Source organism: Furipterus horrens, unplaced genomic scaffold (assembly GCF_987537825.1).
Source record: "Furipterus horrens unplaced genomic scaffold, mFurHor1.1.pri manual_scaffold_17, whole genome shotgun sequence".
Taxonomy (NCBI): Eukaryota; Metazoa; Chordata; class Mammalia; order Chiroptera; family Furipteridae; genus Furipterus; species Furipterus horrens.
Window position 1 is genome coordinate 104,655,075 of NW_028327187.1, and position 24,446 is coordinate 104,679,520.

At 38.1% G+C, this 24,446-nt stretch overlaps 1 protein-coding gene across 1 annotated transcript in view; it reads right to left on the reverse strand.

Annotated features, from left to right (window-relative positions):
- Window positions 1–24,446, reverse strand: part of POLA1 (DNA polymerase alpha 1, catalytic subunit) — a 280,884-nt gene that overhangs the window by 127,695 nt on the left and 128,743 nt on the right. Inside the window, exons 33-34 of the mRNA XM_090264342.1 lie at window positions 18,204–18,382; window positions 16,274–16,405 (exon numbers count right to left, since the gene is read on the reverse strand). Of these exons, the coding sequence (XP_090120468.1) occupies window positions 16,274–16,405; window positions 18,204–18,382 (311 nt within the window). The remainder of the gene's footprint in view (window positions 1–16,273; window positions 16,406–18,203; window positions 18,383–24,446) is intronic.

Sequence of the window (24,446 nt, forward strand, 5' to 3'; positions counted from 1 at the left end):
ACATCAGAGAGAGATAAACACCCTGTGATATCACTTATATGTGAAAAGAAACAAAGAAACAAAACAGAAACTCATAGATACAGAGAATAATTTGATGGTGGTCAGATGGGAGGGAGGCTGGCAAGGATGGGTGAAGAAGGTGAAATGGATTGAAAAGTACAAAATGCCACTTAAAAAAAGTCACAGGGATATAAAGTGCAGGATTGGGAATATAGGCAATAATACTGTAGTAACTATACATGGTCCCAGACAGGTACTAGACTTATCAGGGGGATGACTTTGTAAGGTATGTGAATGTCTAATCACTATGTTGTACACCTGAAGCTAATATAATACGATGTCAACTGAAATTGAAAAATAAATTTAAAACAAATGTTTAAAAGAAAGAATGCAATGCCAAGGAATCTTAATTTTAATCTGTAAGAAATGAGAACCCACTGAAGGTTTTAAGCTGGAAGGTGACATTATTGATCATATTTTAGAAAGGTAATCCTAGAAAGAGTGTGGGGAACGGACTGATAAGGGAACAGATCAAGACAGGAAGATCAATTAGAAAGCTAAGGACAATATAACTAAGAACTGAATTAAAGTGGAAGGGCATGTGAGAGTAGGAGGCATATCTAACACCATGATATCCAATGTGGGCAGCTTGCGGGTTTCTGTTATCATGAGTTGGAACACAGTGGAGAGTATCGCTCTGTGTACCTCCCAAGATCACTGTGAGGAACAAATAATGTAAGATTGTGAAAATGTTTTGAAAACTGCAATGCGCTGTGTTATAATATATAATGTATATGGACATGATGGAATCCTCCCCTTTTAAAATCACTTGTCTCTTTCTTCAAGCCACATTAAGTATTTTTGGTACGTAAGACCAGGAAAAAGTGGTGTTTAGACTAGGGGAGGATCCTGACAGCCCTACAAAGTAACTAAATAAACCAGTTCACAAGATTTACGAAGTTCCCACAGGAATGGCGAAAAAGCCAAAAACATATCAAAAGATGGACAGCCTTCAATTTTCACTCAAGTTGCTGCAGACACAGAGAACCAATGGTGCACTGTTCTGAAAATGAAAACACTAATTTGAAAAGACATATGCACTCCTATGTTCATTGCAACATTATTTACAAAAGGCAAGATATGGAAGCAACCTAAGTGTCAACGGATAGATGAATGGATAAATAAGATGTGGTATACATGCATACATACATACATACACACCCACACACACACACAGTGGAAAATTGCTCTGCAATAAAAAAGAATAAAATCTTGCCATCTGCAACAACATAGTGTGGGAAGGTACAGAGTCCCATTTCCGTTATCTGGTTCCTACAAGCATCACTGGAAGGTGCAGCCTGAGGACCATTCCATTTTTTTTTTATTGTAACTTTATTTTGAATAAAAACTGTATATATTTAGGGTGTACAACACGGTACTTTGAGATACATAGTGAAACAATTACTACAGTCAAGCTAACAGTTACCACCCCCCCTTTTTGAGTGTGACGAGAGCACCTGAAATCTTTCCACCTTCAACACGGTATTAGTGACTACAGTCATCACGCTATACATTACATCTTCAGACTTACTCATCCTATGTAACTGCAACTTTTTGCCCTTCGACCTCTCCTCCCCCGCTGCATTTTGACTTTCGGGCCGTGCTCGTGTAATGCTAGGCAGGAGCAAAACTACGCACTGCCTACAGATGGGAGGCTGAAGCTACTCAGTGAGAGATTATGATGAGTCATAGGCAAGACTGAGAGGGTGGTGACAGGACGACAGATCTGAGAACCACTTTCAAGTGCTATAAAGAACCTGATTTCTCAGCATACGCAGGACCAGATGATGTCGTAAAATCATTATATGCGAGGTTTCCTAGAAGAGAGTCAGAGAAGATGACATTTCTATGCACAAATACAATCATATCCATAACTGAGAGAGACAAGGCTGAGCAATGCTAATTATTTGCCATTTGGCAAGTGTTAGCGATATGCCTGAACACTTCACAAGGATGGTAAATTCCTATAAAAATGTGGAAATATAAATATTAGTAACTTTAATTTTCATATCTTCAAACATAAACTATACGAATATATAGAAATCATATATAACATATAAAATAATCATATATTTCATATATAGGAAGCACGTTTTAAAATACTCAGTAGTTTTTATATATTACGTTAGAATTCATCAACAGGCATTTTTAGAAGAGTTTAGCAATCCCATGGGGAACACTCACTGATCCCTTAGCCCCATCCTCAGAAACTCTAATCTAATGTTTCAGGTGGGTTGATCCATTGGATATTCTCAAAAAAAAAAAACAAAAAAAAAAAAAACCCAACTGGGGTATTCTAATGTGCAGCCAAGTTTGAGACCCACTGACTTGGCCTGATATAGAAACAAGTATATGATAAAAAAAGAAGCACTGTGGCAAAGAAAAATTCTAAACCCAGCACTCGCAGAATGTTCCAGGAGTTTTGAAATGTTCCTTTGATTTTCAAAATAAAATTTTAGAATCATAAAATGGCTGGGGCAACATCAAAATTTCTAGGATGCAAGTACTTAATTCTCAAATAGACCTGAGTCTGTATTACCCTCATTTGCTGGTAAAAACCATATTACAATTCACAGTCTTATTTTTCTTTTCTCTTTTAAGCAGCTTCATTGTTCTGATAAAAAGAATATATGCCAATGCTGAAACATTCAAATAGAAAAAAGAAATATGAAAAAATAAAAACATATTTAAACTTTTCACCACTCAAATGTGATTTCTGACATATGGTAAACATCACTCTGGAAATCTAAGCATGCAGATACATACAGAGACACAAGTTTTACATAAATGACACTATAATAAGCTGGTGTTTTTTTAAAAAAAACTTGGTACTATTATGTGGTCAAATATTTGGTCCAATAAATACAGATTTATAAAATAACTTTGAAAGGCTGCTTATAAACTGAATTTACATAAGTTATATTTTTAATGTCATGAGTCCTCAGTACTCTTCTGAGACCAATTGATTCATCGTGAACTATAGCAGTGTCAGAACAAATAATGACATAATAATATTTCTATATACTAGGGAATACAATTGGAGACAAAATTTTTTAAAAAATATAACTTTCCCTCAAATGAAATCCTTAGGTATAAATCCAACAAGTACAGGACTTATATGCTGCAAACTACAAAACACAAATGAAAGGAAAAGAAACCTAAATAAATGGAGAGATATACCATCTTCATGGACTGGAAGACTCAACATAAGATGTCAATTCTCCCCTAAGTGGTTATATATCTAACATAACTCCAGTAAAAATCCCAGCAAGATATTCTGTTGATAAAGACAAGCTGGCTCAAATTTATATGGGAAGGCAAAAGAACTAGAACTACAACATTTTGGAAATAAAATGGAAGAATCACACTACATAAGACTCACTTTAAAGGTACAGTAATTAAGACTGTCGTGTTGGCAAAGGGATAAACACAGAAATCAATGGAAGGGAACGAAGAGTCCAGAAATAGACTCACATAACTATGCACATATGGTTTTTAGCAAGGGTACAAAGCCAATTCAATGGAGAAATAAGTCTTTTCAAAAAGTGGTGTTGGAACAACTGAACTTAGGTGGACTCCTCTCCTCTAAAAAGGAAGCTTGTCCTAAGCCTCACAACTTATACAAAAGTTAACTCAAAATCAGTTACAGATCTAAATGTAAAATGAGTTTTTAGACATGAGACCAAAAGCACAATCTATTTAAAAAAAAAAACAAACACCTGATATACCGAACCCCATCAAAATTAAAGTTTTGTTCTATGAAACACATCATTAAGAGAATGAAAAAACAAGCTGCAGTATGGGAGAAAATACTTGCAAATGATAAATCCAATAAAGGACCTGTATCTAGAACATGTAAAGAACTCAAAACCCAACAGCAGGAAAACAAACAATTCAAAAGAAAAATGAAGAAAAACTTGGATACTTCACCAAAAAAGACATAAGGATAGAAAATAAACACATGAAAAGATGTTCAACATCACTAGCCATTAAGGGAAATGCAAATTACGACCATGATGAGATACCACCCACACCTATTAAAATGGCTAAAATAAAAAATACCAACCGTACCAATTGCCAGTGAAGATGCTCAGAAACTAGAAATCTCATAAGCTGCTGGTGAAAATGAAAAATGGTGCTGCTACTCTGAAAAACAATTTGGCAACATCTTAGAAGGGTAAACTTACACTTACCATATGAGTTAGCAACTCTACCGCTGGGTAGAATGAAAACTTATGCTCACACAAAAACCTATACATGAATGTTTATAGCATTGGAATTCATAATTGCCCTAAATTGGAAATAACCCCAACACCTTTCAATGGGCGAAAGGATTAAACTGCTACACCTATACAATGGAATAATATTCAGCAATAAAAGGAACAAACCAAGTGAAAGAAGACAGTTCTAAAAGCTGTGTACTGTATGATTCCATTTCTATGACACTCTTGAAAAGACAAAACTACAATGATGCCATATTTAGGAGTGGGAAGGAAGATGTGAATATAAAGGAACAGCAAGGAAAAGTTTTTGGGAGACAATGGGACTATTTTGTATCCTGATTGTGGTGGTGGTTACATAAATCTATAAATGTGCTAGAATTTGTAAAATTTATAAAATCTCAAACTCTGCTATAGATGTGGATATGTTAAAATGGATACACATTTGAATGTGGGAAAGTTAAGTTATCCTTTGAAGTGGCTCAATATCTAGGTCTAATTTCTAGAAAGCTGGAGTAGCGACTATAATCACTTGAGTGCTAGAATCACTGCTCATGCTGTTGGGGTTTTCTGCCTTCATGACCCATTGAAACAAAATAGTGAATTGAAGATATGATTTAGTTTCCTTCCTCAAATCCTCAGAGCTAAAATTTCTCTTACAATAAAGTTCCAATGGAAATGTTAAAATTTTTCTCCATGTCTCATTACTTTGGGGGGATTGTCCTTAGAATTTCATTTTATATTCACAGATTGAGTACCTATTCACATTCCTAGTTAAGCAAAGAAACACAAATGTCACAAGATTTTCTGTTGCTCATCTCTGGGAATGGCAGCATATTCGGTATGGTGGGTCCCAGGTGGAAGATAATACCAGAAATATGACCCTTTGTAAGCAAAAGTGGTACAAATAAACATGGAATGAACGAGGTTAGCCATCTGAATGAATCTCTTTTAAAAGTTTAACTTAAGCCCTGGCAGGTGTGGCTCAGTTGGTTGGGCATCATTTTGCAGAGCAAAACGTTGCCGGTTCAATTCCCAGTCAGGGCACGTGCCTGGGTGGCGGGCCAAGTCCCCAGTTGGGGGCATGCGAAAGGCAACTGATGGATGTTTCTCTCCTCTCTTCCCCTATCTTTAAGTAAACAAACAAACAAACAATTAAAATCCTTACAAAATAAGTATAACTCAAAGAAGTAGCACAAGGTCTTGATTGTGGTAGCAGTTACATGACTTTATGTATTAGTCAACACTCACAGAACTGTATGCTAAAGAGTAAATTTTACCCTATGTAAATTTTATCTTTTTTATAATTTTTTTTATTGCTGTAAATTTTATTTTATTTTTATCCTCAACTGAGGACATGCTTATTGATTTTAGAGAGAAGCTAAAAGAAAGAGAGAGAGAGAGAAAAACATCGATGTGAGAAAGATCAGTTGGTTGCCCTCCTGAACACACTCTGACATGTGCTCTGACCAGGAATCGAACCTGCAACCTTTCGGTTTGCAGGATGATGCCCAACCAAGCCACACCAGCCAGGGCTACCCTATGTAAATTTTAAAATTCATTTTCAAAATGCATGCCCCCCCCCCAAAAAAGGTACTATATACTCACTGTCAAAGACTTGGACAACAGAAATATACGGTTATCTACCAAGGGCCATTTAAGATCATGGCTTTTAAGCCCTGGCTGCTGTGGCTCAGTGGATTGAGCGTTGGCCTGCGAGCCAAGTGTCGCTGGTTCGATTCCCAGCCAGGGCACATTACTGGGTTGCACGTCAGGTCCCCAGTCGGGGGCGCGAGTGAGAGGCAACCACACAGTGGAAAAAAAAAAAAAAAGAAAGAAAAAAACAAAAAAGGATCATGGCTTTTAATGTACCAGAGAACAAAAAGTTTATTGATATGGTTTCAGATACCACATTGGAAATATCTTTTAAGAAACTACCATGCTACAAGGCTTGATGTAGTGACAAAAAAGAATACCCACAATAAATAGAAAAGACTATTAAAATACTTCTACCCTTTTCCAACTACATACCTGTGTGAAGCCAAATTTTCTTCATATACTTCCACCAAAACACTTGTCGGCCGTCGGCAGCCGTCCGTCTCGAGAGACGATGGTGTAGCTTCTTAAGAGTCTATCTATCTGCACCGCCGAGAATGGCTGTGCAGTCCGACTCGGGAGTGACACGGTATCTGTCTCCTCCCGTGTTGAATCGACATCTTGCGATGAAGCTACAGAGCCTGGGCAGGGTAATATGGAGGGTCTGCTGTTGCCCATGCAGCAGACCCCCCCTCTCTTCGCAGCTGAAGGGTCCAAGGGAAAGACGGAGTCGATACAGCTTGGGTTCAGGTGCGCCGCAGGAGTTGCCGGTGTTGACTACAACGTCAAACCGCCTTAGGGACTCCGGCTCCGGATTTTCTGTCGGGGTTTACTCCCTTAGCCTTTCCCCTGAAGAGGTATGCCGCAAGGCAGCGGAGGTTTTTTGGAGTCAGAGTTTTCCTTCTCTGATGTGCCCTGACTGGAAGATCGAACCAGCGACACTTAGCTCGCAGGCCGACGCTCAATCCACTGAGCTAAACCAGCCAGGACACTATGTATCTCAATATACTGGGTGCAAAAGCAGATATGAGAATCCAGCTGACTTCTAAGCCAGACGGTAGAGATTTGCAAAAATGTAAAACAATGCCACTGTTTTTAAATTTTGCTTTGTAATATATAGCTATTTTTTATGAAGATATTATTTTGGTTATATAATAGGTTTATTGTTACTTATAAATGAGTTACTACTTTGTAAATGTCTGTTTTAATTTATAATCAAATAAGTAGGAATACAAATAATTCACATAAATGAAAACTCTTCAACATTCTCAGTAATTTAAAAGTGTATGGGATTCCACAGACCAAAAGGTTTGAGAATTCCTGTGTTATAACATTGTGTACCTTCATCAGCAGAAGAACCCATTTTTGCTGTGAAATTTTAAGCAGCTCTTTCTTGGCGCTAGGCTCTCCTTTGGTCTTTCTTTGCTGATCAGTTCCTGAAACAAATAGCTCTTGAATATCACTAGATGGAAAGCTCTAGTTGGGGGAAGTTATTCTAAGATGACATGTGACCACATCCACCTGATTTCTGAATCCTTAGTATACATATACACATAGATCCTGGGCAGTTTTGTTTTCTTCCCGCCACTGCTCTTGAACCTTCTTTGCTGGTGGTCTGGAGGCTGAAGGCCAGCTACATCAGGCTCCCAAAAGCTGAGCTAGCAAACCATCTAGGTTCCCAGCAGAAGAGCGTCTCCAACAGCCAAGGACGCCTGAGCACCTGTGTGTGCGGCCTGAATGAGGCAGGGACCTTTCAAGAAACAAGCTGGACAATGTACTTCACAAAACCACCATCCCTAAGAGTTACAATATGCTAGAACATAGTAAAAACAAACCAAAAAAATTTTGAGGGAGCGCGAAGAGTCAGCTGAGTTTTGAACGGGGCCAGAACGACGTTATGTATTGTTTTCAAAACCAAGCTCAGACCAACATATTATACGTGTTTGCGTGGGTACGCGGTAAAGCCAGTCCTAATTTATGCCAAGCACAGAACAAACGAACACCCATCAATTAGAAAATACTGCTGCTCCGATTTTTATTAGTAGCATTAGTTTCTGGAACCCAGGCTTTTGAGAAATTTTCTATGGCGCCTCAGAAAGGCAGCTGAATTAACTCTCTCCTGAATAGAAGGATAGTTATTTCATTTAACACAAGACTAAGCTGTACAGGGCGATGTGGAAATTCGTATCTGTAACCATCTTCAGAGGACCGATTGCCACAGGTGAACCATAACGCACATTCGAGGCAAACCAAATAGGAGAGACAGCCATGCCTGGGGCGCTCTCCTCCCCTCTCTTGTTTACATGTGCAGCAGAGATCAGATAGTTGCATTTTGCTCCTTGAAGTCAAGGTCAACGGTGTGAAAATCTCACTTCTGAAAGGTTAAATGAAATCTGTTCTGGTTCAATTTCTTACTCCGCTCCAACACAGGAGCTCTAGATGACTGGAGTTAGACCAGAAGGTGAGTTTTTCCTAAAAACACATGGCCTGAGAAATCAAAGTGAAGAAACAAATTCTACTGATGTGGCACAAGCGGCTTTCTGATTCTCCCCTCTTGTTTTCAGATATTGGGCAACGCCTATGGCGTTCCCACAGCATTTCAGAGGATCTCCGCTTTTCCCTTCAGAGGGGGTAAACCGGACCAGAAGCCGCTGAAACCCCAGACTTCCCTTCAATGGCTTGACTAGTCCACTGCTGCACGGCTCTGACCGGCTCTCGGGACTCATGCCCCAGCCAGTCTTGCGGCCTGGGCTGGCTTGCAATGCTAATCCCAGAGGTCTGGTGGCATCCTATTGAAAGGGGGACCAGATTGAACATGGCAAGCAACTTGTTATTCATAAATGGCTATCTCATCCTATATGATGTGCAGAATTCTGAACTAGGGTCCTCCAGTATGGTCCCAGTGCTGATGTCACTGTCTGTGACCTGGGAGAGTTGCCTGATAGCACCGACATCTCAGATTATCATGAACTCATTCAGTAACTTCTTCCTGAGCACTCACAGGTGAGGTACACTATCGGGTGCTGGCCCAGAAGTATAGCCTAGTGTCCTTCCCTTGCTTTTAGCCACTACCCCAAGCTGCCCTCACCCATGTCCTTTCTAAGGCTGACTGTGGGAACCTGCTCGCCAGCACCGAAAAGGAAACTCCCATACTGGCAGACTGTGGGGGGGGGGGTATCAGGAAGCATAGCACAGTGAGACAGCATTCCAATGGGACAGGACAGGGAGGGCAGCAAGACCTCGGATGCTTCTAGATGGACGCCTCTGAAAGCCTGGGGCAGCAAGTTCCCGGCCCGATCGGAATCTCTGGGAGCTCTGAGCACATGAAGGAACTCAGCCGAGCTATGCTCATCTACCGTATCTCTGATTAGAATAATGGGTGCTCTCTATGCATTTCTAAGCACTTTAAATGCATCATCCCATACAGTCCTCCTTATGTGGCAGTTACCATAACTACCGCCATCTTACAGGCTACGAAACTGTGGCTTGGAGTTCAGTAACTAGCCCGAGTTATAGAACGGGTAAGTGAGTAGACAGGAACTCTGACCTTGGTGTTTCAGTACAAAACCTCAAAGTCTATCTGAGGCTGGCAGTGGATGGTCTCCAAACTGGCATAGCAGAGTGCTCCACTTTCCGAACGCAAGGAGAGGCCAGGCAAGGGCAGTGGCCCAAACTGCCACTACCTCTGACCAAAGACTCAGGAGGGAGAACATGCCTAAGTGGGGAACAACAAGGCCTGAGCTTGGATCTCACAGGTAGCTCCAGGCTCAGCCCTTAACAGACAACGCTAACACTCTCCTCCCCTCTCTTGTTCACACGTGCAGCAGAGATCGGCGAGTTCCATTTTGCTTCTTGAAGTCAAGGTCAACGGTGTGAAAATCTCACTTCTGAAAGATTAAATGAAATCTGTTCTGGTTCAATTTCTTACTCCGCTACAACACAGGAGCTCTAGATGAGTTCCTACAGCCAGGACACCTCAGAATTCCGTGGGGGCCCCCTGCTAGTTCCTCACAATCATGCTGCAGCTCTGAGCCTCCACGAACAGGGTCCATGCCGTAAGGTTTAAGATTAAATGTCATCAAAGATAAAGAGATGTTGTGATAAATATAGAGAGAACGAGTAAATGCTGGTTATTCCATAAAGAATAAGTCAGGCTGTATATAACGGTGTATCTGATCGAAGCTGCTTATTCGAACTCCTCTGTATACGCTGTTTGGGTAGAGGGCACTGGACTTGACCTGTTTATTCACTTAGATTTGTTCAATAATTACTACACTTACGATGAGATTCTCCCCCAACCATCACAGAATCCCTTGTTTCTAAATTTTCCTGTGAGAACACACCATGGCATATAGCACCAAATCTTACACCCAACTCCAAATCAACTTACTTGATATTCGTACCAAAGAAAAACCAGCCATTCACTAATAAAGACATCCCAAGCCCCCATCCATGGGCCCTGGCTTTATAATACTACATTTACAATATGCAACTGGTGCCTGTGGTGTTCATTTACATTTAGCTGAACTGATGTAAAGCAAAAATAAATGGGGGAATTTCTAATAGTGTAAACAATAAAAATAAAGTAAAAAAAAAGAAAAAAAGAACCGAAAAAAGATATACTAAGTCTCAACACGTTATTTTGCTTCAATAAGATTTAGGATGAGTTCTACAGATTCCCAAAGAAGTGGTCCTTCTTCAAGCCCCATCGGGCAGCATGGATTGTGCTGCCTGTGACAGACACTGAATGGGTGGGACAAATATCTATTGCTTCTTTGCATGCCTTTTGTACCACTTATAATTATGCTGTTAAGAGTCTTTACAAAAAAGAAACACAATGTATTCTTTTTAAATGTTCTAAATATAAATGCAGAGGCAAGGAAATAAACAATAATTCCAACAGCGCTTCGAGTTTATAAAGTGTTTTGAACTAATATACCTGTGAGACTACTGCATATTACAACCTATCACCTAAGAACTCTCAGCCCACATCACCACAGGTAAGAAATGAGAAATTTTGTGGGTTATTGAACACCAGATATTTGCAGCAGAACAGGGGACAGTTGCGGAACATCAATGCATGGCTCTGAAAGCCACAGATCCCCCCACACAATCTCGCTCTGTCGTGCTGCGGAGCTGTACTGGAAAGTGAAGGGCACCAGAAATGACAGTAGCCCTGTTCGTGTTTCCATGGCTGGGGGTGGAGGGAGCGATGGGGTAGGAGGCTGCCTCACCTCTAATTCAGCAGATTTAATTACTAATCAAACCTTGTGAATTCCTAAAGAAATGATCCTTCAACGCGCACTGTTGGGCGGCATGGACTGTGTTGCCTGTGATTCTGAATGGGTGTTTATTTTTGTGGGGCAAATATTTTCCACGGTACTTCACCCGGCCCTTCTTGCCCTGTTAGTAAAAGGTAGATCCAACTCAAGTCTCTGGCTTAGCAACGTCATGTTGGGTGGTTATTAATTTTGTCCTCCAGGAAGCCAGATCCATTCCAAAATTAATTTTTTTTTTTTGCAAAGATGAAAAAACAAGCTGAACGTGGATTCTCCACACACTACAAAATATGCCACTCCACTTCCTGGATGTCTGCCATGTTCCAGAGGGACCCACAGCCAGCAACACGCTGAAGGTCAGCATGGTTGATCAAATGCTCTTATTCACATGTAAGCATAAGAAAGTCTCTGCATCACGACGCAACAGACACCGGTCGTGATGTTTGGAATTCCTCATAAAAGTTGGTCCAAAAGAAAATTTTTAAATGTGTCTTATGCTGCAATTAATATTCTAAGAAGTAAAAGAAAAACGCAGGGAGAGGGCAGGGGTAAGAGAAGAACAACAGCTATACACCTACTTCTTTCCTATACAACATATGGAGTTAGAGAGGGACTCTTGTATCAGGGCAATGAGAGGGTGTTAATGCAGAATGTGATTTTGTATCATGATAAAAATATTTATGGTCAACGCCTCTTTGCCTGATACCCAGTTAGGAGAGAAAACAAATTAAGGTTATGAAGTTGGAGAAAGGCATATATTAAAATCAACAGTCATCGGTGACGTAAAATACAGAAGGCAGAATGACTACGGGCTTTATTTGTCCATGCTTTCGTGACTGTAAAACCCTGTGGAACTGTGTGTTAACTTGAGAACCTTGTATACCACTAATAAACTTTCTTCCCATGTGACAGCAGTGTAAAATAAAAAAAGAAAAGTACAACCTTTATTCGTGGGTTTGTTCGGTCACGAACCTTAAAATGCACATAGTACTGAGGGCAAGGGCTGTGACAGAAGTCACAGATGAGACAGAGAAGAAAGAACAGCCCCCTGTCCTCAGAAAGCTTACTTCAGAAACATTCTGAGACTGCGAAACCAGTAGTAAATTTCTAAGAAATTCAACTACTAATTTCTGGTTCTAGCAATTAATCAACAATTATCATAGGCAATTCATTGTCAATTTTTTCTAGATGGAAAGCCAGAATACCTCTACCTTTAAAAATCACAGGGAAGTGATCTAAGTTAATACTCCTTACCAAATGGCTAGAAACTGCAAGTCTGGTGAGGAATACATTTTGCTCCATTGGAACACTCGAAATCCTGTATTAGCCATCAATGAAAGTTTAGGCGCATATTTTAGTTGACTACCCACCTTTGGAAACAGATGGCTATTTACATATTAAAATGAGGGTTTAATGTACATTATACAATAACTAATAGTACTTGAGATGAAAGTAAGTGACCCACTAACCGCTCCCAGGTACCGAGACGGGTCAACTTTCCCATCTATGAGCAAGTCTTCAGGGTAGGCAGCATCTCAATCTCAGACTCTCTTCTGTGGCTGTTTCATGGATGGCTGAGGGGAACACTTCAAAAATGAACCAGCTAAACAAACTTCCCAGCAGCACTTGACAGAGCTACACCTATTCTTCCCATTTCCAAAGCAGTGGAGAATTAATTACCAGTTCTATGGATCTATTGTAAGTATAATAGACTAAAGAGCTATCACAGACACATTTATTGTAAAAGCACAATCCCAAGAGTGTCTAGTGGAGGGCCAAAACGATTAACACAAATGCTTTGTCAGATCAAAGATAAAACCTGCACCGCCCAATTGAGGAATGAATTAGAACAGTGGGTTATCTTTCAAATTAACCAGGGCAGTTAGTGAGGAAAATTTCATGAAAGTGTAATTCTTAGCCTTTGTGAATCCACACAGCAGGCATTCTGCCAGCTGACAAGATGATGATATTTTCATGCTTAAAAAAAGCCCTCTTCATTTCCCAATTTAGATTAGCTAGTGTTTCTCGCCGTGTGTGTGTGTGTGTGTGTGTGTGTGTGTGTGTGTGTGTGTTTTCTCTTCTGAGGCAGAATTTGGGGGGGGGGGACACACACACCAATTTTCCACTCTCAAACTGAATCTTTCAAAAACATCCCTAAAAGCTTAGAAATAGTGTCTTTCAACTTACTTTTTATTATTCCCACCAAAAAAGTACCAGTTCAGTTTTACCTTGGTACAGAGGGAGCAACACGGACCACGTGACAAAATCAACTTTGAATTAGATCTTTCTGTGCTGCCTCTAAGTCTTTCAATGCTTCATCACATTTCACAATAAAGTACTAGAGTTGTTCTCCCAACGAAATTAATATACTACGTAAAATATCTTGCTTGGTGCTGTTGGTATTTCTATGTATATTGAAATATAAATATTCTAGGAAATAAGAATTCGAGGGATACAACCATTGCTGTATGGGGAGAGAGAAAAAAGCATTTCCTCTCCTATTAAAAGAGTCAGTACTAAAATGATATGATATGATATGCTATGGACTGATTCTCAGATACATAATACTTTAAATATTTGTTACATCACATTTATTCAGTCAGTACTGTTTATTCACGACAGAAAATAACAGAATATGTAGTGTATTTTTTTAAAAGAACAGTGATTTAGAAGTATCTTTTGTTACCCTAAGCTTCTGTCCCTTTTGTTCCTAATAATCCAATTTCTTGGTGATCTAGAACTCTTCCTTAGTAGGTTACAGTGTTTGGTCAAATACCACACTCCTCCACTGTCTTCCTGAAGTTCCTTCTTTATGGAGATGTCTTCCTCTCTCAATATAGCCTGTACTTTCCCTGCAGTGATTCTAAGACTAAAATGAAAAAATATATATATATATATACACTGAGACTTGCTCTCAGTCCTACTAACGACTTTTATGTCCAGTGGGTAGTATTTTTTAACTTGTGAAGGAGGAGGAAACCCTTTTGGTCATTAGCTTCAGAGAACAGTCACTTAATTTCAGTACAGGCAGACCTCAGAGATATTGTGGGTTCAATTCTGCATCACCACAATAAAGTGAGCATTGAAATAAAATGAGCTGTAATCTTTTTGCTGGTGGAGGGTCTTACTCTTACTTTAAATTTGTAAAAAGCACAAGCGCCATAAAGTGAAGTGCAATAAAACAAGGTATGTCTGTACTTACTATCCTTGTCTTCTGTACACTTGGTATATCACTACCTCTCAATGAACTAACTTTAATCCTTATCATTTCAGGCACAATAAAAAAGAAACTCAATGCCATGTCCCTTTACCTGCAAAAGTTCTTTTAGGTCTGGGGTGAGGAGGAAAGAGAGCAGTCTACCAATGACATAGAACCTAGAGATGTGTGAGCTTTCCGTATAAAAGCTGACCTTGAGAATATATGCAACATTTGTTCAACATGGGGCCATAAAAAGAATAATGGATTTCTTCCTCTCCCATCAAATCATATATGACTAAGATCAGAAAGCAGAGAAATAGGTCCCTAATTTTGAGGATAGTCATATTAATCTTCAACTTTAAGAGTGACATTTGGATATTTTCATTAGAAATCCCTATAAAAAGTCAATCAAGTGGGCAGTAACTACAGGAAAACTGTTACTCGCTGTTAGTGAAATGGCTGGCAGACAGGACAATGAAGCAAATGATATGGAAACTCTGGGCTGAATTTCTAGATCCACAAAACTTAGGTTATTTAGCTTCAAAAATAGTCATATAACCACTACCATCAATACCACCACAACACACACACCGTTAGGTTAGAGATCCATCTTTCAGGTAAGGCATATTTCTTACTATAGAGAAGATCATTTTTCTGCCTATTCCCAACTTAGTCAAAACAGATCGCCCCTTCTTACAGAAGGGAGTAGATGAGTTTCTTCTAGTATTAACATTTCCATGGTGAAGATTTTGATAGACTAAACACAGAGAGAAAACTCGGAATTCTTCCCAAGAGTCAAGAATCACACTCTATTCAGTGAGGTCTGTAAATGAGAAGCTGAATAGTTTTGATTTGGGTTCTTCATGCTAAGTAAAGACCTAACATTTCATCTACTGCGGAATGTGAACCCAAAGATAATCTTTATTCCCACCCAACTGTTCATTAAGTACAGCACAGCATTATTCACTAAATGTTTCAGATTTCCCAAAATGTAGTTATAATTATTATTTTTAAAATATCTTCAGGCAAACTTGTTTTTTGGGTTTTTTTTTTGTTTTTTTTTTTGGACAAATACAAATTATTCTACTCCAAAATTATGATTCTGGGAACTCTATATTTTCACTCTTTGTCTTAATGATCTAATACTCAAATTTTATTATCAATTTCAAATAAGAAAATGCTACGTTATATGTTAACTAACATATACATAGAAATTACCGCAAGATATTGATCAAAGTTATGGGTCATCTTTAAATAAGTTACAGTGAACTTTTAAGTAACAGCAATTTTGCTTAGAAGACAAGTGACATAATGAAACACTAAGAAAAATCAAATGGTAAATATAGCCATTAAATTTTTGAAGAGAAAAACACTCATTCATATAAACTTGCTAAAAATAAAACAAAGACTTTGAAAAAAACCTTTTAACACAGACAGATTACTCACTATTCTGGCATTTAAAAAGCCAGACAAATCGCATTTAAATTTAAAAGAGTTTTAGTTTTATCTCCTTGGACAACTAAGCTATGACATGGTTTCGATTACCACGCAAACACAACATTTCGTTTATTAAAATCACCACAAGTGATGTTACGGCTCTACTTCCCACAGATAAGCAATACTGCGTTTACCACCCTTGTCCAAAGAATTGAGCGATCATTGAATTTAGTCTTATTTATGTAACAATAACCTAAAACATTTGCCATTATATCCTCATTTTTACTTAAAAGCAAAAATTTCACTATTTAAAATGTTTTTCATTAATAACAAAGATGTAAAATCAAATCATTTTCCTCCCAAGACTTAAAAATTTTAGCTTCATAAGAAAAATAATAATACAAAACCACACTGTTTTATCTTATAACAAGTACCAAACCTAAATAAGTTGTGTATGTAAAAAAGTCATTATGGATACTTACCTCGTAGTATTTTTTAATGCAACGTCTAATATCCATGATCAATTTGTTGCTCAGCTCTACCATGAAGTTCAAAGGTGAAGCGTTACAGTCGATGTTACTGCAACGATACAAGCTGGGCTCTCTATCGGTTCCCTATAGAAGTCAAGTCAGACAAGTACACAAAAGGTTACATGCTGTCCTGGTGTACATTTGTAATTCATTTTATTGGTGAGTTTTTTAAAAAATTTTCAAAGATTTTATTTATTTATTTTTAGAGAGAGGGGAAGGGAGTGAGAAAGAGAGGGAGAGAAACATCAATGTGTGGTTGCCTCTTGCGCGCTCCCTACTGGGGACCCTGCCAGCAACCCAGGCATGTGCCCTGACTGGGAATCGAACCAACAACCCTTAGGTTCACAGGCCAGCACTCAATCCACTGAGCCACAGCAGCCAGGGTTATTGGTGCATTTTTAACCCTATTTCTTCAAATGCTTTCCTCCCAAAGATCCCCTTAGTCACATATACCTTCCACTCTTTGCCACCATCATACCAGAGTATGAAGTTGAAGGGAAAACCCTAAAATCACTTATTTTTTAATTTCAGTACATGACAGGCCCTATGGATAAATTAATTTTCACTGAGAAAATAGAAGTGAAGTGACATTATTGGAAATAAACATCCTTTTTAGACATATCAAAATTTTAAAATTGCCCTTATTCATTGCGAACTTGAGGATAAAGCAAGAGCACTAACGACATTAGCTTGCTTTCATATCATCAACTCAATTTTAAGAATACGTAAAGCCTAAAAGTTAATTGCTACACCACAAAGCAATCATGCCTTGTCAGCTTAGCAAATCTAAAATTCCTACCCTTCATAAAATGTATCTGGGTGAGGAAAGCAGGTGGAGTAGAAATTTGCAAGAATTAACTATTAGTAGTTGGAGGAAACGTCTTATTTTGTTTTGTGTCAAACAAAGACAAAGCAAATATATAGGAAAACTGTTGAGAGTTTCTGGAGCATGTGTTTTTCTTCTTGATACTTAAAACATCTTGGTTTCCTGCTCCAATCTGGTACATAACCCTGCCCGCCACACTAAGCAATTCCAGGTGGAAGAGATTTCAGAGCTTGACATCGGCTCTTCCACAGTTAGCCCATCTGCAAGTTGTCAAGCCTCCATGCAATTAACTATCTTATTTACAGCTGTAATGAAGCAAAACTCAAGGATTTAGCAAGTATTGCTGATCTGCGACTGCCTCTTCCTTGCACTTGCTTCCAAAGACTGCTTTGTTTTGATTCAAAAAAATGCAAAACATCTGCTGTTTGTCCAAATTAACTTAAAATAATTACTTTTAATTTAGATAAAGGATGCATTCTCTTTCGGTTTCAAGGTTTTACACGGCTCTGCTGCCTAGTTATTTGCCAATGGTGAGCGCTTGTATAACACTTGCAGTGGAATCAAGTAAATTGGCCAGGCTTCAAGTTCTGATCCAAGGTCAATGATACATTTTTTGGCAGTACTTCTTGAAAGGAATGTCTCCCTCTGACTTCTTAAGCGTCTGACATGCAAAGGCAGCAGAAAAGATAATCAGAGTACCTTTGTCAAAAAGGAGGCAAGTGGGATGTGTAAAGATAAACAGAAAACACGTAGTTCCCATTAACTTGATTTAAGATACAGAAAAATATTGCTCTAAGTCTTAATAGACTGAGTTGGGAGTGGGGAAATACAGGTTACTAATGAAGGAATTACAATAAAAATACTTTTAAGATAATTTAGATATTTTAAGAGATTCCATTTAAAAACCAAGGCTAAGCACTCTAGTAAGCCAAAAACAATATTAAACACATAAAAGCAATGTTTTTTTTCCCTTTTTTATACATATACTGAGGAGAAAAGGCCTTTATACTAGTTCGCTCACAAAATGAAAAAAGGAAACAAAAAGAAGCAACTAACCGAACCCTCGAAGACACTATCGTAAATATTCTCAGTTCCACAGGCAGGACATGGACATTTAAAACTGTCACAGTCCCTGTATTTCTCTTCATCGGTGAGTTGTGCTGGGCCACCAAGTAAAGCATCATTCTCTTCCTCTTTATGATAATGATGGACTCTAAATTGGGTGGGGTCTAGTCCTATTGATTCAAAAGAAAAAAAAATTCAGAAAGATACAATTATTTGAATTCCTGTATCCAAAAAATAACCCCCCAAAACTCACAAAAGAATAATTTTAAATTTACACACACACAATCATTTGAATTCAAGACAGAGGCTCATATCACATGGACAAATGTCTCTTTTTATAAAACATTAGAAATCAGACAAAGTAAACAGTATTAAAGCAATTCAGAAATATGCCAGCAGACATTTGGGTCTGGAAGCAACTAACTACTTCTATAGGATGGTTTTAGTATTTCTTAATGTTACAGTGACATCACAAGTACATTTGCATTGTTACTAAGAAAAATCTCTTGAAGTCAAAGTATCACCATTAAAACTGAAAATAGAGAATAAAAATCCCCATTAAAGAAAACAAGTTCACTGCTATTATAACTCCTTCAAGTGCAGACACAACTGCTAATCCCGATTTCAATGCAGTGGTCGATTACATCTTGGCTCACTAGTTAACAGCATGTAGGTTGCAATCTAATTCAGTGGTTAAAATTCAGTAGCAGCATATAAGACAAAACACATGCTATTGTTATTTTTTTGGTGTTCTGAATTCAGAACTTTAAAATATGTGCAAAAAAATGAACCTACAGATCCTACAGGCCAAAGTGTCCCCAACGATCCTGAAACCAAATATACCTTCCATAGTTCAATCAAAATGACACAAGAAATCAATTGATGCATAGTTTATGATGTTTCCCCAAACTATTTGAGAAAATAAACATTTTAAGTTCAACCAATTTAATTTACCCTTGGTCAAAGCATACCTCTCAAAATCCACTATTTGAATTTACACTTCAAGATAACTACACACTATATCTAACAATCTTTTCTTGAAAATGGAACTCAGCAATGCCTAAAAAACCTAGGCTGTTTAGAAATCTAAGGAAAGCAATCATATTTATTTTAGTATAACGGTAAATAAGTAATATAAAACATTACTGAGCAAAAGTTCAAATATCAAAAATATCTAAAAATTGATTTGACTCTATCAATAGCTAATAGATAATCTAACAAATGTTTTCAGAACTCAATGACAAGATCCTAAATCTTGTTTGGTCAATTGTCAAGTGACATCTAGTAATTACAAAAGACTTGAGGCTAACTCTGACACAGCGGAACGTCCTGAACAAAGAAAAAGGCTGACAATTTGATTCTCAGTTTGCTCACCTACAAAATGGAAGTGCACTTTTGAAATTTAAATAAGACGTTAGAGGATAAACTGTTTTCAATGATGTCTATTACATGGTAAGCATTCAATAAATGTCATACGAGTGAAAAAAGGTAATGCATGAATATAATTTAATCCAGATTATATTCATTCAAGAGTTTGTATTTGGAATATGGAACACATATATTCATGCTGCATAGCCAGTTAACAGCTGCTCTTTGCAGGAAATGATCAAAGTGAATATTTTTTTTTTAAGATTTTGTTTATTTATTTTTAGAGAGAGAGGAAGGAAAGGAGAAAAAGAGGGAGAAAAACATCAGGCGTGGTTGCCTCTCATGTGCCCCTAACTGGGGACCTGGCCCGCAACCCAGGCATGTGCCCTGACTGGGAATTGAACCAGCGACCTTTACAGTTCCCAGGTCAGTGCTCAATTCACTGAGCCACACCAGCCATGGGTGAATATTTTCTAACATGAGAGTGTATATATAAAAGAACAAAGAATACACATTCAAAACAACTTGGAAAAACTGTTCTTGGTTGGTGACATAAATTACTGTAACATAAGTCACTTGGCCCCAAGACTCACTATACATTTTTATTTTACCCGTTACTGATCCCCTAAGAGAAACAACAAATTAGTGAAGTATGTGTGGAAGGCGCAGAGGAACTGAGTGAGACACACCATGCCCATTGCATGAGGCCATTTCTTCTTTGTAGTGAAGAGTAACTTGCAAATTTAACTAGTTGTGAATCCAACTGTATTCACACAATGTCTTGCTCTATTTGCGATTATGAGGATGCAGCTTCACCTTTTCTCTGATGACATCATTATTCATCAATATCCAGGCTCTTACTCAAAAATTAAGGAAAAAGAAAACATAAGCAAGGATTTTCTAAAAGGCAAGATATTTTGACAACCTGAAAATCAAGGAATGAAACAAAGCTAGCTTTGCACATGTACAGAATTGGCCGGGCTGTGACAGGGAAGCAATGGAAGCCATTGAACACTGAGTGCACCTGAGGCCTGGCCAGGCTGCCTGTTGAGTAAGCCAAAACCGGACACGGGCTGCCTTGCTACTTACGGAGAAAAACCCAACAAGTGGGCAAGAGTTAGGAGAAAAGACCAGGACTTATGAAATGTCCACTTGAAACATCCCTATCCACAAACAACTGTTACCTTCCCAGGGACGTAACAAAGCCAATTGGCCTAGCTGATTACTTCGGATTTATTCCCAAGCTGAATTGTTTTTCCAAGAGAAGGGACTTCTTCATCTTAGCACTCTCGGTCATAAAACAGTGTTAAACTTTTAATGTATAATGGAAGAAGATACTGTAATTACCTTAAAATATTAGGTATATAATGATCCTTGTACAAGTTATTTCGATACAAAAATGTCATAAGAAGTTATTTTCTTGGGAGGACAATTATAAGTTCTACAGGCAAATCATAGAGGGCTAAATTAAGTCTTTTAAAGAAAATATATAATGTCATGTTAAAAAATAAGGATCACTACTGTCAGAATCTTTTTTTTTTTTTAAGGTCAAAATCCAGGCTTAAACTGGTCCCCAAATTATTCAACATAATTTTTCTAAATCCTCACAAAATTGGCAATAAGTAGTTTAATTTGAAGTTTCAGGAGACTTAAAAGTTTTCTTGCTTATACATAACTCATTAAGGCTGTAGTAAAACAACAGGAAAAAAAGTATCTGGTGCTGCCACCTAGAGGTAGATTCTGAATTTTTAAATGTGCAAACTGGAGCTGCCCACATAGAACTCCATTTGTAATTATTGTTTCTCCAAAATTAAGACACTTCTGTCAAAAATGACACATTAAAGTAAAATCTTTATGATGCTTTCTCTGAATTGGCTTAAAGAAATAAACTTTATGCCCCATTTGAGAAAAGGAACTTCCACTTCTACTAGACTAGCTTTTGACAGGTGACTTTGATCATTTGGTCCAGCACAGAATAAAAGAAGGAGCAGCCTGCTTGGGCTTGGCACCAGCTCTCTAGGGAAGCAACAACAGCAGTTCTCCCCACAATAAGCAGTAATTACATGTGCTGAAATTCAATACTGGGACTTGTAGTGATCTAGTCACACCATTTTTTCTTGAGGGTGGGGCAGAAGGGGCAGTAGAATAAAATTAAAATACTGTCATTTATAATTAGAAAATTTATGGGACCTCACATTATTCTGGCAACAGGATCAAAACTCTCATGTTTCAAGAAGTATTTATAGAAAGTAACATCACAGGCATTGGGGTGGAGGAGTTCAGTAATACTGTTTTTACTTAAGGTCATCGTATTCTTATCATACATACCTCTAATGTGATATTTAGCACAAAATTATTTTTCCTACCACTGTACTTTCTAAGCCTTGTAAACCACCTGTTTTTAGAATGTTTACATACCCCCATTCCCAAGGAGTATTCTTTGAAACTCTAGTTCCAAACATGACTGAGAGAGAGGATAATACATTTGACCAGATAATTGCCTTCCTTCAACAGACAAGGCCTCTGCTAGTGTAACTGTAAATAACTACAGCAAATCCAATTATTTATATTCACAAAAGTGAGCAAGAGGGCAAAATCCATATGAATGAAACTCTGAATAAATACAGTAACTGGTATTCCCAAGCAACTATTTTGTAATATGTCTCAAACTACTAGGGAAGCTAATTAATGAAATCCTATTGTGAATTTTTCCTAAAAATTTCTCTTAGGAAATGAATCATTTATGTTTTGCATGAATCCAGACTTCATATACGCGGACTTCCTAGAAAACAATACACAAACTAAAAATTTAGTGTGATTAAACAAAAAATAATAAACTTTTTAGAGGTAAATGCTATATCCATTTTTTAAAAACCCTGTAAAACAATGTTTTAGCAGCTTTATTCACAATAACCCGAAACTGGTAACAATTCAATCCAGAATGAATAAATTGATATCTACCATGAAATACTTACTCAGTGATTGAAAAGAATGAATACTAATAGATGCAAAAAGATGGATGAGTCTCAAAAATATGCTAAGTGAAAGAAGCTGAACACAAGAAGTACATACCATAGGAAATCATTTATACAGAACTCTAAGAGTAGGCAATAACTAACCTATGGTCATAGAAATCAGATGAGTGGTCATTTTAGTGTGTATGGGGATACTGACTGGGAAAGGGTACAAGGGACCTCTCTAGGTGATGGAAACGTTCCATCTTGATAAACTGTAAGATACTCTTAAGAATGCAGCATTTTATAGTATGTAAACAATAACTGAAGAAAAGCATGCCAAATAAAAGAGGTCTGTGATAAATTTCCAAAAGACTCATCTCATTTAGGATATATAAGGAATGCCTGCAAGTCAGTAAGAAAAAGTCAACCCAATAAAAGCATAGAGAAAGACTTGAACAGGCATCTCACAAAAGGAGATAGGCAAATGACCAATAAACATGTGAACAGGTACTCAACATTATTAGTCATCAAACAAATGCAAATTAAAACCACATTATGCCACTGCATAAGCTAAAAGAGAAAACACCAAGTGTTGGTAAGAATATGGAGTATACACTGCTAGTAGGGGTGTAAATTAGTAGAACCACTTTGGAAAATTGGTAGTATCTACTAAAAACGAACATACATGTCCCCTATGACATAGGAATTCTCCTCTTTAAGTATATACCCAATAGAAATTCATGCAATTGTCCCGCAGAAATCATGGGCAAGAATGCTCAAAGCAGCAATATTCATAATTGTCCAAAGGTTTTACATACAGTCATACAGTGTGGTCTGTTCATACAATAAAATACTATACAGAAATGAAGTACAACCACATGGACCAATCTCACAAACATTGAATGAAAGCAGCCAGACACAAAGACTAATGACATAACTTGCGTAACATCCAAAAATAAGGAAGCCTCACCTATGATGTCATAGTCATGGTAGTAGTTTTCTGGTAGGGGGTAAAGGACAGTTTCTAGGACACAGGGGGCTCCTGGGAATGTAGTAATATACTGTTGCTTGAGCTCAGTGCTGACTACAATGGTATATGTTCGTGAAAATGAATCAAGCTGTTGAGTTACGTTTTGTGTACTTTTTGGTATGTACGAAGTCTGTCTGGAAAAAGTCCAACTGTTGTTAATATAACAAGAACGGTTTCTGTGACATCAATGTAACCTCGCAGCCAAGGAGAGTGGACTGGAATGCGTATGTGTGAACAATGACGACTTTATTGTAATAGTCAGTGGGGGTAGAGGACGCCATTGAGTGAGCATGGGTACTGTGTGGCCGCTGCATTCAAAATGACTGAGCAAGTAGAGCAATGAATCCACATGCAATTTTCTGAGAAGCTTGAACATTCCTCTGCAGAAACTACATGGATGATTCAGAAGGCTGCAGCTATGGGCAACTGATGACTAGCAGCTTCATCACGACAACACACCTGCTCATGCATCATGTCTTGTGCAGAGTTTTTTGGCAAAACATCAAATCACTGAGGTGATTCAGCCCCCCTACAGCCCAGATTTGGTGCCCTGCAACTTCTGGCTTTTCCCCAGAACTAAAATCACCTTTGAAAGGGAAGAGATTTCAGACCGTCAGTGAGATTCAGGAAAATACAATGGGGCAGCATGGTGACTGGGAGAACTGTGTGAGATTCCAAGGTGCCTATTTTGAAGGGGACTGAGGCGGCATCATCCTATGCACAATGTTTCTTGTACCTTCTTCAATAGATCTCTATTCTTCACAGTATATATGGCTGGATACTTTCTAGACAGACCTCGTATGTTATATTGGGTTGCCCAAAAAGTTCATTTGGGTTTTTCTGTACGATGGCTCTAGTAGTGCTTAATTGTCTTTAACT